Here is a 15,821-nt window from a genome sequence, read left to right on the forward strand (position 1 = left end):
CTGATCATCCTGAAAGAAATTAACTTCTGGAGCATCAAAGGCAAGGCTGAGAGACAGACTGGCTAACCGGCCAGAAACCCTGCTACTAGCCCCTTTCATTCTGCTCCAGCCCCCAAAAGAATGCTTCCTGCAGAAACTGTGTCTATGGGGAATGGGGAGAGTGACTGTACTGGTTCCTTTGGCTGCTGAGTACTAAATACTCTGACTTTGTCCTAGAAACCCCCGTCCCTTTAAAGTTTATTTATAGCATTTGGCTGGTTTTCACACAAAAGAAGAAAATAGGATCCAGAGGCTGCCGGATCATTATTTCCGGCATGGTCACTTTTATTGCTCTGAATAAAAAATAAAGCAGCTCCTCTGAAGATGAAGTGGATTCTTTCCCTGGACTCTATTAAAGCAAAATTCCCCATTTAATACTGTACAATAGAAGAATAAAACAGAGCAATAAATTCCAGGCACAATTCTTATAAAAAGTTGTCTATTTAGTTTTTCTGTATAAAAACAACCAAGAGAAACTGGACAGGAAATATACAAATCACTTAATGCATTTTAACACATTTGACAATAAATTGTAAGTGATTCTGGTCATGGCCAATAACCTCTTCAGCAGCTGAAAGTGGGAACACCTGAAGCATCTTAAAAATTCCAACCATTTTAGACTCTAATGCATTTCCTACCAAAAATTCTCCTCTCTTCTCTTTGTGGGAGGCGCATCCAGTTAAAGCTTCTTGGAAGCCTTGTTGGTTAAGACATAAATATTGCTCTGCAAATGAAGCTGGCTTGATATTTTCTATTACCACACGTGTCTGAAGGGGCTGGCATTGGTTAGAAGCAATTCAATTCTACTTCTGTAAACCAAAGGAGTCAAGGTCAAATATTAAGCAGTCTTCTCATCTTCACTGGATCTCTCCCATATACAGTCTTTTGTCACTAGATGCAGAGAGTACTGAGTCAGGAGAGAGAGGGAGAGACAAAATCAAAAACTTTAAGAGTCCATTGGAGAGTTTAGTTGCAGATGAGTGAATACCCATCTGGATTTAAGATTTTTTTATTTCACCTGTTCTCAATCTTGTGTCTATAAAGTAACTTTTGAACTAAAATGGTTTTCTCCCCAGCATGCTTCAGAATTAGTTACCTGACAGCTAATCACATTTTGCATGTTCCTGACACTGACATTTTTCTATCCCAAGTTATAATTGCAGGTATACCTCATATTAAGGTACACACTCTGTTTACACTGTTACTGCTGTTCTCCTCAAGAAAAACCGCAATAAAATGTCAAAGATGTTATTTTCTTTGCCAAAAAAATATTCAGATATCAGAAATTTAAGTACTCTAATTCTGGTTGCTAGCCACTAGAGGGAGCAATCTCTTTATCAAAAGTCTTTAAGGGCCATTATTCTTGTTTACCACAATAGTTATGAAACAAAAAATTCAGCTGTCATCCCAACATAACAAAGCACTGAACCTCTTTAATTCAGACATAATTGTTCAGTGGTTTCATGACACAGATCTCAAGTGCAGTGACAGTCTCTCTAGACCTGCTGTACCCATTACCCAGAGCAGGCTCCCATGCAAGTCAATTGGAGACTTTCTTATTTAAGGATTACTGATTTAGGCCCATAATCTCAGTCTTTGGAAGTCTGTGCCCCTCTGCATGCAGAGGCGTGGGGGTCTTGAAGGAAGGGAGTGGTTTACAAGATTAACTCCCTTTGATGTTAACAGGAGTCACTCTCATAAACCCTTGCCCATGGAGGGGACAGATCGCTTGTTTATTTTTTCAGACGAATGATTGATTCACAAAGCGGTACTTAGCTGAATGCAATTGCAAACAACAAACCCCCTCTGTGGAGGGGAAGATCGCTCTGCGCTTTTAGCACCTTCTCTGACCTGGAGACAGAACAATGAATAACCAAGGCACAAACCCATAATTCATGGCACTGAATTCCCACACCCAACCTTCTGTGCAGATATTCATTCCTGGGAAAAATGCATTTACAGGGGGTGAGGAGTGTTGATTTCCTGGCCAATGCAATGGGGCGACCCAGCCCATGATAACTATGAGTCTTTGTTTCCATGGAAACAATGTAACCCGGAGGGCCTGTCTGTACTACAAAGACGACTGTGCCAGTAAACAGGTGTTGTTAGAGTGGCTTCAGCTAACACAGTGGTGGCACAAGCACAGAGAAGGCATCGTGTGATGACGACGGTTTTCAAAGCCATCTAGCAGATTGAGTTAGATTTCCCCTCCACCCCACCGAATCGGGGTACCACGGTGTCTGTCAATACCGCCTAGAGCAGGCCATTTAAAGAAACAACGGTAAAAGGCCACTTCACATGCATTTGAATTTGCATGTGTGTTAATTTCCAGCGCTTCCCCTTTATGTCTGAGAACACTATGAGGGGAGCTCAGCCCAGTGAGGTGAAGGAACATACAGAAGGTTTTATGATGCTGTTTGCTGGTGACAGCATTGCTGCTTGCAGAAACCCTGCAGCACAGTGCCCCTCTCTTGGGATCTGAGGGAGTCCTGCACTTCGCATACAGGCTTAGAAATATTTCAACAGCACTCAGTCTCATTTCCCCAGAAGACTAGAGCTTTTTGACAAATCAACAAGACTTACTAATTGGTTCCTCTGGATGGAAAGCCACCTCGTTTACTGAGCCGGCATGGCCTGGCAGCTTGTAGAGAATTCTCCTGGAGGTTGTATCCCACACATAAACAAACCTGCAAGACACAGTCGTTATGAGGGTGAAAGCTTCCTGATGGCAGGACTTCAAAAAGAAAAGAAAACTTCCAGCCCCCAATTCGTCTAGGTTTCCTGGTAACTTACATTTCCCCAGCTACACTTTAATAGTTACAATTGTCTTCCAACTTTAACATGCCAAGAGACTACTCCTGAGATGAAAATTTGTCATTACCAGGCACAGACAAAAGAAAGGGTTAGACAGCGAGAGCAGCCTGGGCAGGGAGCAAGCTTCTCGGCCTATACCAGGGAGCCCTAGCAAGGCGTTTCACACAAGGAGGCAGATGGCTGGAATTACATGCCACAGAGCCACTCTGCACCCATCAATAATTTTGGATGAAGTGGCATCTGGGACGGGAGGGGTGTCAGTGGGGGCTTTATCTGAGCGTCACTGCCCCAGCATGCTAGTACAGGGCACCGAGAGCCTGATGTGTAGGCTTTGGATGAGACCAGGTCTGAGATCCTGACTTCTGGCGGTTATGTAACTCTTCGGAAGAGCAGGATGCTCATCCCAGTGTTCTGGGGAAGTACCCGGCTACCATTCCGCCTCCTTACAAATTCATCCTGAAAATTTCAGCTGGAGATCAGCATTTTCCACAGCTTGTGACAAACTACTGTGTAGCACAGCTGTTTGCTGCTAGACAGCTGCCAGCCCAGCAGCACCCTGCAGCAGTTGCTATCAGTCAGTGTGTCAGCGTGCCTTGGGATGAGCACTGCTATAGAAAGACAGGTTGTTCCACCAAGGAATGGCTGATTATTTTGCACAAAACCAACTCTCGATACCGTTTAATTCCTCACAGCTAATAACGTTTATAGGTGGATTTCTATCTCCTAATCGGTTACAAAGTCAGGAGTCACTTCCCAGTGACCTAGTTTATGAGGGGATTGATCAGATTTTGTAAAGCCCTTTTGTGAATCTCTTCCTACTCTCTATCCCTGTTTGCACCATATCTGGGTCCTGTCCAGCTCTGTCGCCTTGGCTGAAGGACATTGTGAAGGAGACACTAGAATATTTCCATGTGATGGGTCAGAAATTAACTGCTGGCAGTATGAGTAGTTCAGCTTTTAAGCAGATTATGTTTACAAAGAAAACTTCTTTTGAGGAAAAAAGCCCACTGCAAATCATGCTACACCAAGAATGCAAGCTGACCAATGCCTGAAACATATTGTAAATATGGTTCATTTACGTGTCATTTGCTGCCAGTCTGGCTGAGAAAGTAACTGTTCAACTAATGCCCAATTTCACTGGAAGACTTGGCCCTAGCTAGAGTGAGATTTTTAGGGGTTTGTTGTCAATCAGAATGAGAAAGAGCTCTGAGCAAAGTATCATAAACCAGGCAAAACCACTGTGTGTCCCACCTGAATGACTTCCTTTCAAATACACCAGAACTGTTTTATCATGTGAAAGGCCACTCATTAGAGGGTTCAGATCTGAGAGAATTCATTGAAATGAGCTCAGGAAAGCTGCCAGTTATGGACTACATTTAGACTGCTCTCTCTTTTGCTTTGGCATGGAAATGCTAACAGAAAGAAGCGCTCTTGGTGGACATCACCAGCCTCTCAAACTAATTCTGCTAGCTGGGGAATAAGTTTTGATGTTGCAGTAATTGGCTAGGCTGAATGAGAAGGTTGGCTCAACTGCTCCGCATCACTACTAAAAGGGACATTGCAAAGAATGAGGGCACAGAGGACGACCAGACAAGAAAAACTGCATAAAGGCAACCTACAGTGTTGTATTACTCTGAAATAGGTCTCTCTGCAAAAGGGACCCCATAGTTCTCTCTCTCCAAATCAGATGTGCTCTGTTTAAAAGTCTCTTCTGCCAGCCCTGCAAACTCAGCCCGAGATCTGAGTGCCAAGCCTGCGCCAGCCCACTATTTCTGCCTTGTGTATTACCAGTAATCAAGATGCAGTAAATCCTTAGTTACAGCTGTTCGATCTTATTGCCTTCTATATGGTTTCACAGCAGTGATGGGGCAGAATTGGGCCTTGTAATTAGAACTTTAAACAACTCTTAGTTGACACAGAATCCAGCTCCCTCTCCCAGACGTGTGTTGCTCCAGAGGGTTAACTTATTTTTGGTCAGGTAGGTAGGTCCTACTCTGGATATGCACATAGAGCAGATCTGCTGAGCAAGCCATAGTCACTTTCCAGACTGGAACCACACTTTACCTGCTTCATTAAACCTCTTTAAAGAGAAAAATATGCTACCTACAAGCATGGGTAAGTTATGAACCCTTATTTAATGCTGCATCTATTTAAACTAGAGTATAGCTATTTCAACTTAGTAGGTGAGAGCTGTGACAAATCTTTGCTCCAACATTCTCCCTGTTATCTATTTTCATTAATGCTGTGGGAGAGGCAAGGCACTGTCATTTGCTTCTTTTAGCCATAACAAACTCTTGAAGGCTCAGCAAATAGTCATTTTACATGCTTAAGGATCTCCAGCTAAATTTAGGTTTCAGAGTAACAGCCGTGTTAGTCTGTATTCGCAAAAAGAAAAGGAGTCCTTGTGGCACCTTAGAGACTAACCAATTTATTTGAGCATGAGCTCACGAAAGCTCATGCTCAAATAAATTGGTTAGTCAGCTAAATTTAGTCATCTTGAGGGTCCATGTAATGTAGCAGGAAGCCAATCATTACTTGGCAGCCAACTTTTACACCTCAAAGAGGCAGAATACTTATTTTCACTTTAGTTTCCTACCAGGACTTTAAAAAAAAAAAAAAAAAAGATTTTGCAGCTGTATTATTAGTGGAACAGTATTCCGGACAGGCCCAGAATATAGCATCCCTATCTGTCCCACCATGAGACAACCACATGCACTTGGTTATGCATTACACACAAAGTTCATTTCAGGTTGTGGGACTGCACCCAGCACCTAATCTAACACCTTGTAGTTTTAACCCTGAGTCACCATGCTGCGCTGTCCAGTCAAGGACCAGACGTAGCTCTAGCTGTGTTAATAAATAGCAGCTGTTCTATTGTCTAAGCAATAACAGCATTAGCATTTCACGTAGCAGCACTTTGAGTAGCCTTTGTGTGATGCTTCTTCCGTCTCTCAGCTGCTCTGTAATTTGATCAAGAACGAACCATGTTTGTAAGTCCTTTGCAAACCCCATTCTGTTAGTGCTGAAGGTCTTGTTATCCTCAAAGTATAACTGCATGTTATGTAACAAATACATCATGGATATTCTTTTAACAACTACATTCACATTGTTACATTATTGTGCAGCATATTGTTCTAAGACTGCAGCTTGTGTCTCAGCTATGCCCCTGGGCTCATCTCTTGTATGTGCCATTTGGAAAATGAGTCTAACTGAATCTAACTCACAGGGTTAGGAGGAGGCCCAGCTAGTGACTGTAAAGTGCTTTGGGATGGAAAGTGCCAGAGAGAAGCACAATGATTAAGTTTTACCTGTCTGCTGATCCGCCGGCTATTTTACTCCCATCTGGTGACCATGAGCATCTCAGAAGATTCTGCGAAACAAAGAGAAATGCACACAGGTCCATTTCGATGAGAAGTTTTTGGTTCCCCTTTTGCTTAAAATAAAGTCACCATGGGATTTTAAATATCACAAAGAACACTTTAATGATCTCCTTTTGGAAGATAAGCCTGTAGTTAAGAGACTGTATTTTAATGCTGGAAACATCCAGTGCCTTGTTATTTTACACAAAGTAGATACTAAATGTAGAAAATATTTAATTTACAGCTAATTATAGCTGAATTGAACAAAGAAAGCCTGTTACTACAGCTTTAATTGGAATCCCCCTTTACACATTAACCTTGCCTCTAGTCCTCATTAAATCCTTTCTAGTTTATATTCTTGAGTTTAGTAATTTGTCTGTAAATTGTTTTTTAAAGAGCTGCAGCGTTTCATTAATGAGCAGCGTTTCGGTTAGCAGAACACTCACCTTCTCAAAATTATGCACATTCCCCTGGAATATCTTCACACATCTCTCTTTAGGGGCAAATGGTCGCACATCCCAGATACGAACTATAATGGAGCACATAAGAATATAAGAACAGCCATACTGGGTCAGACCAAAGGTCCATCTACCCAGTATCCTGTCTTCCAACAGCAGCCAATGCCAGGTGTCTCAGAGGGAATGAACAGAACAGGTAATCATAGAGTGATCCATCCCCTGTCGCCCATACCCAGCTTCTAGCACCAGGGGCTAGGGACACTTCAGGGCACGGTTTTGCATCCATGCCCATCATGGCTAATAACCTGGATGGACCTATCCTCCATAAACTTATCTAGTTCTTTTTTGAACCCTGTTATAGTCTTGGCCTTCCAACATCCTCTGGCAAAGAGTTCACAGGCTGACCGTGCCTTGGGTGAAGAAAGACTGCCTTTTGTTTGTTTTAAAATTGCTGCCTATTCATTTAATTGGGTGACCCCTCGTTCTTGTGTTATGAGGAGGAGTAAACACCACCTTCCGATTCACATTCTCCACACCAGTCACGATTGTATAGATCCCCGTCATCCCCCCCTCAGTCGTCTCTTTTCCAAGCTGAGCTGTTCCAGTCTTTTTAATTGCTCCTCAGATGGAAGCTGTTAGATATCCCTAATCATTTTTGTTTCCTTTTTCTGGACCTTTTCCAACTCCAGTATATTTTTCTTAACATGGAACGACCAAATCCGCAAGCAATATTCAAGATGTGGGCGTACCATGGATTTATATAGAGGCAATATATTTGCTATTTTATTATCTATCCCTTTCCTAACGATTCCCAACATTCTGTTCGCTTTTTTGACTGCCGCTGCACATTGAGTGGATGTTTTCAGAGACACAATGACTCCAAGATCTCTTTCTTGAATGGTAACAGATAATTTAGACTCCATCATTTTATATGATTGTTTTCTCCAGTATGAATTACTTTGAATTTATCAACACTGAATTTCATCTGCCATTTTGTTGTCCAGCCACCCAGTTTTGTAAGATCCCTTTGTAACTCTTCGCAGTTGGCTTTGGACATCTGTCAGCAACTAGCTAAAGACCATTAGTTATCGTACCAAACAAAGTGACTACGTGAGCAGTCATCTCCACAAATGAGTATTATTTGTAATCCTTTTTTGTTTTAAATAGCTTTTATTTCTGGTAGTATATTTAAGCTATTACAAGTATGTTCAAACCATCTCAGCTCCTAGGCTAAATCCACAAGAAACATGAAATTCAGAACAAAGGCTGAAATTCCATCCTTCCTTCAGTACATTGTCCCAAGACATTACCAGGTTCTCTAAACTGGAGGCTGTTTTAGTTCAGTAAACCCCAAAACACTCATTCCAATTCATTGTGCTTGGGGTGTCAGCTGAACGATCTGCCTCTTGCAATGCTGAATATTATGGAATCAGAGACAGCAGGATAGATCTGGGTCAGCTAACTTAGGTCCTGACAAGGTGGGGTTGATGCTCCCTGAATGTCCGCAGTGCTTTCCACTCCTAAGTAAACTGCGTTGGGGTCTCCTTCATCTCACTTTGACGAGATGACGAGCCCTCCCCGTGCAGTCACCCTTTTCATGAAAAAGCATCATTGTAAGTAGAGTCACTATAACTGGAATTACCCCTTACATACACACTATCATCAGTCTATCAGACAAATTCAGCCTAGATCTTCCTTTGTTCCTTTGGCATCCAATTACATTGAGTTATTTCTCTCACAATGCTAGGCAATCCCACTCCTTAACCAGCTGTAGCTCTAACTGGCATGAAAAACTCTGATTCCTACGATGGCAAGCTGTGGCAATTACCTGTGTTGTCCATTGCGTTGGAAAGCAAGTAAGAGCCTTCTGAACTCAAACTGAGGCCTGTCACTGAGTCAGCATGCCCTCTCATTGTGTACGTTAGTTTGTTCTGGCGAAGGTCCCATACCTTTAAGAAAAGCGCACATGCATGGTATTGTGGTTTGGTTCTCCATGTAAGGAAGCGCCTGTCAATGTAATTGGTAAGAGTGGAAGAAGCTGGCCTGACTGCTCTGGAGGCTGAACCCACAGAACTGGTACATCATAGGCAGCAACAGTGCAAAGTTCTCCTCACCATTTGTCTCAAACCTGATCTAGAGAGACAGCCGCAAAGACCCCTTGTTGGTATTCTCACCAGAAACTAATTAGAGCAAATTGTGATGCACATGCCTACCCAAAGAAACTGACTGGGACCTCAGTCCTCAACTCTTTTCACACAGGCCACTGAACAGAACAGTCATGAGCTGGGAACAACTCTCACTCACTGCTGGCCTGGATTGGAACTGGTAAATTAGAAGAATTAAGCCTGCACATCTGTCTCAAGCATGGGATATATGGCTTCATATACTTCCTACCCAAGGTACCCCTGCTTTATGCAGTAAGGAGTTGGATGTTGGCAACAAAGTGAATGATGCAATCACCACATGGTCAGTGATAACCCTACCAGCACTTTGGAGCTACAAACTGTCTGACAGAGAGAGGGCATGACGGCCAGGACCCAGAGGTTGTGCTCTGTTCTTGTTGAAAAAAAAAAAAAAAAAAAAGATTGTGGAATCTTAAGTTTCAAATGGTCAGCCAGAAATGACACTGCTCTAGTGCTTCATCTCCGTGACAGCCCCTTCATCACCTCAGCACTCCCCAGGCCTAGCACTGGCTTGCCCAGGCCCTAGATAAGATGGAGACTGGATGCTCGGAGGAGGAACCATCACCAGCTGTACTATACAGTCATGTAAGAACAGTTCTGCAGACCACATCACTCAAAAATAGCTGAGCAGTGTTTCATTTAAACTAAATGTAATCTTAGCAAATATCTTCGTACCAGCCTGGCCCTATCTTACCTAATGGAATCACCTCTTGGTAGGAAACTGGAGCTGGGTTTGCAGAGGCTAAGTTTATCACAGAAGCTGCTCAACATGGTCAAATCAGTCTGGCTCTTTAGGAAAAATGTATCAAGTGTCAGACTTCCACAAGAATAATATAACCATCAAGACTAGCCCACTACCATATCATGCAATTACCCACAACATCTGGGATAATGTTAAAGGTTTGGGGAGTCTGTTTGGGATAGTTACAATAGGAAAGTGCATTAAAACAGTCAACATACCTTGATATCATTGTCTATGCCTCCTGATATAATCTGATCACTGGTATCATTGAAGGTCACAGCTAATACCTGGTAAGTGTTCTGAAATGTCTGGACAGCAGCTTTTTTACGAATATCCCACAGCTGAAAGGACACGGGAAGCAAAAGTTTTTAAAGTTATACGCACACCATACATTTCACAGTACAACTAAGTAGTCACATCAGTACTCCCCACATTGTCAAAGTGCTTAAGAGCTGAATTTGGGGGAAGAACATGTGGAGGATCTCTACAGGACAGATGAAACCTGTTGTCCTGACACACACGTTTGTTTTCAAGTGGCGGGGAGAGATGGAAAAATCAGACTGCATTTTTTCTAAACTTAAAACTAAGGGTAGTTAGTAGGAAAAACTGGAACACGTTACCTAGGGAGGTTCTGGAATCCCCATCATTGGAAGTTTTTAAGAACAGTTGAGACAAATACCTGTCAGGGATGGTCCACTTATCTCTACCTCAGTGTAGGGGTGGAGGGATGGACTAAATGACCTATTGACGGCCCGCCCAGCCCTATATTTTTATGATGCTGTATAAATATAACTCCATTCCCCAAAGAGGATCTAATAATGTAGGTTAGACTGCTCCAATATGGACACTTCTGTGGTGCCTTGGTAATGCCTGCCCAAACGGTGGTGATGGGGTTTGGGGCAGGGGGAAGGAGAACAGTATTGATCTTTTAAATGTTAAGTTGTTAGCCGGTGAACTTACAGGAGCATAATTAAGGACAGAACTGGACACACAGAACTGGACAGCTCTGATCCAGGAAAAATCTCATTTAAAAATCCATCTCGATTCACAAAAGGAGCCAGCCATTTTCCGGGTTTAGTCTCATGTTCTTTTCTAGGATTTTGATTTTAGTTTTAACAATCTAGTCTTGTTCATCCAAAACATTTCAGGGCCAGCATATATGAGGATAACTAAGGAAGTTAATGGGCAAGTGACTCAGGCTGGAATTTGGTTCAGAGGCAATTCTGGGTGAAGCGGTCTCAGATGAACAAAGTTTTACTCAAGTGGTTTATTCAATTAGTTATTTTTGCAAAGTCACCAAAGTTGAATGTCCTTTATTCAGATGGGTCATCTAGTGTTCGTATAGTCTCCATCACTGCAAAAGTCAGCCCCTGCAGAAGTACTGACCTTTACTGTTCCATCATCGCTGCCTGTACAGACGAGCTGGGGTCCCCGCCTCGCTGGATAACAGGAGTTAACAAATGATGTGTGCCCCTTCAGCCTTTTCACTCTTTCTCCAGTCTCACTATCCCACACAGCTACTGTTTTATCTGTGGATGCTGAGAAGAGCATGCTAGCATGGGGGGGAAAAGACAACATAGCTATGGAATCCTGAAGGGTGATAAAATATCTGCCCCCAACCCCTTTTGTTACTCTACAAGCACATCCAAGACTAGAGGTTACAAAATTAAGTAGATGATAGCTAGAAGACTAAACCCAATACTCAGAGGCTGATATCAAAAGATGACTCCAGGTTGTGTGGCAGGACCAAGGGGTAGCATGATGGTGAAAAGCCCATTTTCTATGTTCCCCTCAATCCAATTACTGGAGGGGTGTCTGCTGGCTTCCTGCCAGATTTCACCTCCTTGACATCACTTGGGATGATGGTGAAGTGGGAGGGATATCTTTTGTAAAAACCTCAGATACTGTTGGATAATGTCAGAAGCTGTCTCTACCAGTCAACTTTTCCTTCCCCATCTTTCTTTCCTTATCCCAAATCTCTGCTCCATTCTCTCTTTCACACTGAAAGTCCCCCTGTTCACTTTCTCACAGATTCGCTTGCTAGGGTTGGGACAGAATGTCTAGGCTTTAGATCTTCTGCTCCCCATCCATGGGCCTTGGAACTTGTCACACTGACTTTACTCTTTGCTCCTGCACTCTAGAACAGATGTAATATGTTGAGATATTTCTGGGAGGTGCAACCATTTAAGTAACACCATTGCGTCTCCTCGTCAGAGCCACCAGCTGAGAGCAAAAGCAATGAAGAGGAGCTGGAGAGTAGCTTACATTCACCAGCAAGTATCCCCCTTGCCAACTACAAGTATCTTTTACCCAAGATCTTTTACTATCTCTACCCAAGACCTCAACACCACCACCTTCATTTAGCAGCTTCTTTCATGCAAACTATCTCCCAAAACATTTTGGAGCCTTCATGCAGAAACAGCAGCAAGGCAGGCTAATTATAGGTCAAGTCGGTTTCATCTGATATTTACCTGCCATCAGTGTTATAGTGCAACTCCATAACTGCTCCACTGTGTCCCTTCAGGGTAGCAAAATTATCACAATCCCCATACACATGCCACAGCACTGTAAAAAAATAAACCAAACAAACCCAAAACTATGTTTTAATACCAATTTGTCCAAATATCTATAGTGACACTTCCTGAGCTCACTAAAATAAAGTGCCTCTTGTATTCAGCACCATCTCCAAACCCCAGTATTTACTACCCGGAATAGGAAGCCTTTAAATGGTCAGTGTAAGTTCCATGTGAGAGAGATGGCTGAAATTTAAAATATACCTTAAATATTGGTTTGTGTGTGTTCTTAAACCAAGCTGGATAAGGGAAGCATGTTTTTGTAAATACCTCCACTGCCGTTCCAAGCACTAATATTTTTCTATTGTGGACATCAATAAACATACACCATTTTATTAGCTGTATGGTAAAATTTGCTTTTTTGGCCACCTGTAAGTGGTAGTCAGGAACATGGAAATTGTGATAACGACCAAGGATAGTTTCAGATTCTTCAGAGGAAGGTGGAAAAAACTCTGTAGTGGACAATTAAGGAACAGTTTGCCCATAGTGGATTCGAGAAAATTTTCCCCATCAATGAGTGGCTGCCTCATGCCCAGAAGCAGGAAGGTTTATTTCCCTTATAAATATGTATTCTATCTAATGTAAACATGGATGACTTCCATATACATATCTAATCTTTTTTTAGAATCCTACTAGGCTCAATGGCATGTTGTTGCAGTGAGTTCCACAGGTTAATTATCCATTGTGGCAAAAAGTATTTCCTTTCCTCACTTTTGAGTGTCATGTTGCCTCCTGTACTATAAGTGTAAATAGAAGCATCTGTTTCAACTTTCCTATACATTTCATGCTGTATGCTTCTTAATGTAGAGAGGTGACAAATATGAGGGGATGTGAAAGGAGCCCCAGATCAATCTTTCCTTATACAGAAGGATTTCCCATCAGTTTATATTCCTGTTTGTATGAATATGGATTTAACTGCATGTTGAAAACAACAGTAACAAAAAAACCAAAACCATAACAGTACTATGCTGCTACTCACAAGAGTTAGCGTTGGGCATAATCCTATAAAGTCACAGCCTTCCTTGGGAAAGTTGCATTGGTATAACCCTAAGTGTGAATTTAAACTAGGGGTTCTCAAACTGGGGGTCGCAAGCTGTCAGCCTCCACCCCCAAACCCTGCTTCACCGCCAGCATTTATAATAGTGTTAAATATTTTTTAAAATGTTAATTTATAAGGTGGGGGGTGGCACTCAGAGGCTTGCTGGGTGAAAGAGATCCCCAATACAAAAGTTTGAGAACCACTAATTTAAACTGATATAGTTAAACTCATGCAAATTCCTCCGTAAACACACTTCAGTATAAGAATGGCTTCTTCTGGTTTAGTTTAATTCAACTAAGAACAGGATTAAGTTAAATTGAAAGGAACCACTTTTAAACCAAAATAAGAGTATCTACACTGGCTTTGCACCAGTCTAAGTATATCCATTTAAAAAACAGATTTAAATTTAATTTGTGCAATTTTCCAATGTAGACAAGTTCTAAATCTAATAAATGTGCGAGTCCTCCTGACTGAAAGATGCTCAGTGTGGGCTCTGGGAGACTGACAAAGAGACTGAGTTCAAACACCGCCCCACCAATAATAATTCTGTTGTTAATGTTGCTAAGTTCCCCTTCAGAAAATGAGAGCAAGAACAATCCCTCCAATACTAACTGATGTGGTGGAGTGCAAGGTGAGAGACGGGCTGGGTCCCAGATAATTTTAGGTCACCAACACTTTGAAATACTCCTAGAAGTACATAGCACAGGGGCGGGCAAACTTTTTGGCTTGAGGGCCACATTGGGTTTCTGAAATTGTACGGAGGGCCAGTTAGGGGAGGCTGTGCCTCCCCAAACAGCCAGGCATGGCCCGGCCCCCGCCCCCTATCCGACTCCCCTGCTTCTTGGCCCCTGACACCCCCCCTCCCCAGGACTCCTGCCCCATCCAATCCCCCCTGTTCCATGACAGACCCCCAGGGACCTCTGCACCATCCACCCCCAGGCTCTCAGTCCCCTGACCACCCCTGGACCCCCCACCCCTAAATCCAACCCCCCCTCCTTCCTGACTGCCCCCCCCCGGACCCTTGCCCCCATTCAACCCCTGTTCCCCACGCTCTGAACGTCCCGATCCCTATCCACGTCCCTGACCAGCCCCCAGACTCCCCTGTCCTCTACCCAACCCACCCCCTGACCACATTGCCTGGAGCACCGGTGGCTGGCATAGCATTGCGCTGCACGGCGACGTGGCTGCAGGAGAGGGGAGACAGTCTCCCAGGCCAGGAGCTCAGGGGCCAGGTAGGACAGTCCCGCAGGCCAGATATGGCCCACGGGCCGAAGTTTGCCCACCTCTGACATAGCAGGTCAATGCCAAGCTATCAGCATTCTGTGCTCACAACAGCTCACTCCATAGCCATTTGAATGTATAAAAAGCAGTTTACAGCAGCACTGGATTTTGTCAGAAAAATAGCTCATATCACGAACTACCGATCATTACAAACTCACAGATCAGTCTGTCAAATCCTGCAGATGCTAAAGTGGCTCCATTAGGGTGAAACTTGCAACAGTAAACTTCTCCTTCATGTCCTGAGAGCAGCATTATGGGTGCCTGGAGGGAGGAACATCGTGGAGGGCCCTAAAATATAGAGAAAATGCAGAGAGCGATAATGAAACATATGAACCAGAATGTTTGCAGTGTGGGAAAGGAAGGCAGAAAAAAAAATCGTAACTCCCTTATTGGGTTTACAAAGCTAACATTTCCACTTCTCTGTCCCCATTTACCACAGAATCTCAAAGCACTTATCAAACCTCACAACTCCAGATGTGTCCCCATTTTACAGATGTGGAAACTGAGGCACGAGGAGGTGAAATAACTTGTCTAAAGTCACATCGCAAGTTGGTGTCAGTATAGATATTACAACCAGAGGAACTACACAAAGAATCTAAACCACGTTATAACAGGAGTCCAGAGAATGGGGCTGGGTAACTGCTCCCCTGCCCCAAGGGCTCTCTTGGGAGGGGTTCAAGTCTGCCACCCCTCTGGCTCGGGGTGCACGGGAAGGCACAGAGGGAGACAGGGAAGTAGCTGGGGCCGCCTCTGCCATCGGCAAGCAGCAGCTGGAAGCCCTTGTGTCAATGTAGCCGGGGGAAGGCTCGCCAAGCCAGGCTCGCCTGAGCTGGCCGCAGCTCCGCCCGGGGGGCACTGACAAGGCGGCGGGGGCACGGAGCGGCCCATCCCGGCATTGGGAACCCTGGGGCCAGGCTTGGCCCTGAGTGACCCCGGCGGGGGGGGACTGCCTCCCCCGCCGAGGGGAGAGCACGTGCTGCTGGCGGGGGACACAGCGAGAGCCCCCGAGGAAGCCGGGGCGGCGGGGGGAGCAGGGACCGTGGGGCGGAGGCCTGGGGCCGGGACTCACCGCCTGCAGCAGGGCCCCCGGAGGCGGCTGCCCCCCGCCCGGGCCGGGCCCCAGCAGCAGCTCATGCCGGGGCCGCTTGGCCGCTGCCGCCACCAATGCCAGCTCCGGGCCCGGCCCCTTGCGCTTCTGCTGCTCGATCATCGCCGCTCCCTGTCGCCGCCACTCGGCCTCGGGTCTCGGCCCCGCGCTAGGCCTCAGAGGCTTTACGCCGGAGCATCCAAGCCCCGCCCCCGTCCTCCAATCATTGGACAGAACGGTCCAGTT

At 44.4% G+C, this 15,821-nt stretch overlaps 1 protein-coding gene across 1 annotated transcript; it reads right to left on the bottom strand.

Annotated features, from left to right (window-relative positions):
• Positions 1-284: 284 nt before the first annotated feature.
• SNRNP40 (small nuclear ribonucleoprotein U5 subunit 40) lies at positions 285-15,771 on the bottom strand. Its single transcript, XM_077837744.1, has 10 exons — positions 15,558-15,771; positions 14,647-14,776; positions 12,067-12,160; positions 10,982-11,147; positions 9,814-9,936; positions 8,499-8,619; positions 6,659-6,741; positions 6,162-6,223; positions 2,623-2,726; positions 285-946 (listed from the first exon to the last, which is right to left on the bottom strand). Exons 1-10 carry the CDS (start codon positions 15,696-15,698, stop codon positions 897-899), a joined length of 1,074 nt encoding a protein of 357 aa, XP_077693870.1. The 5' UTR covers positions 15,699-15,771; the 3' UTR covers positions 285-896.
• Between the last annotated feature and the right edge of the window lie 50 nt (positions 15,772-15,821).

The sequence above is a fragment of the Eretmochelys imbricata genome, chromosome 19 (assembly GCF_965152235.1).
Source record: "Eretmochelys imbricata isolate rEreImb1 chromosome 19, rEreImb1.hap1, whole genome shotgun sequence".
NCBI lineage: Eukaryota > Metazoa > Chordata > Testudines > Cheloniidae > Eretmochelys > Eretmochelys imbricata.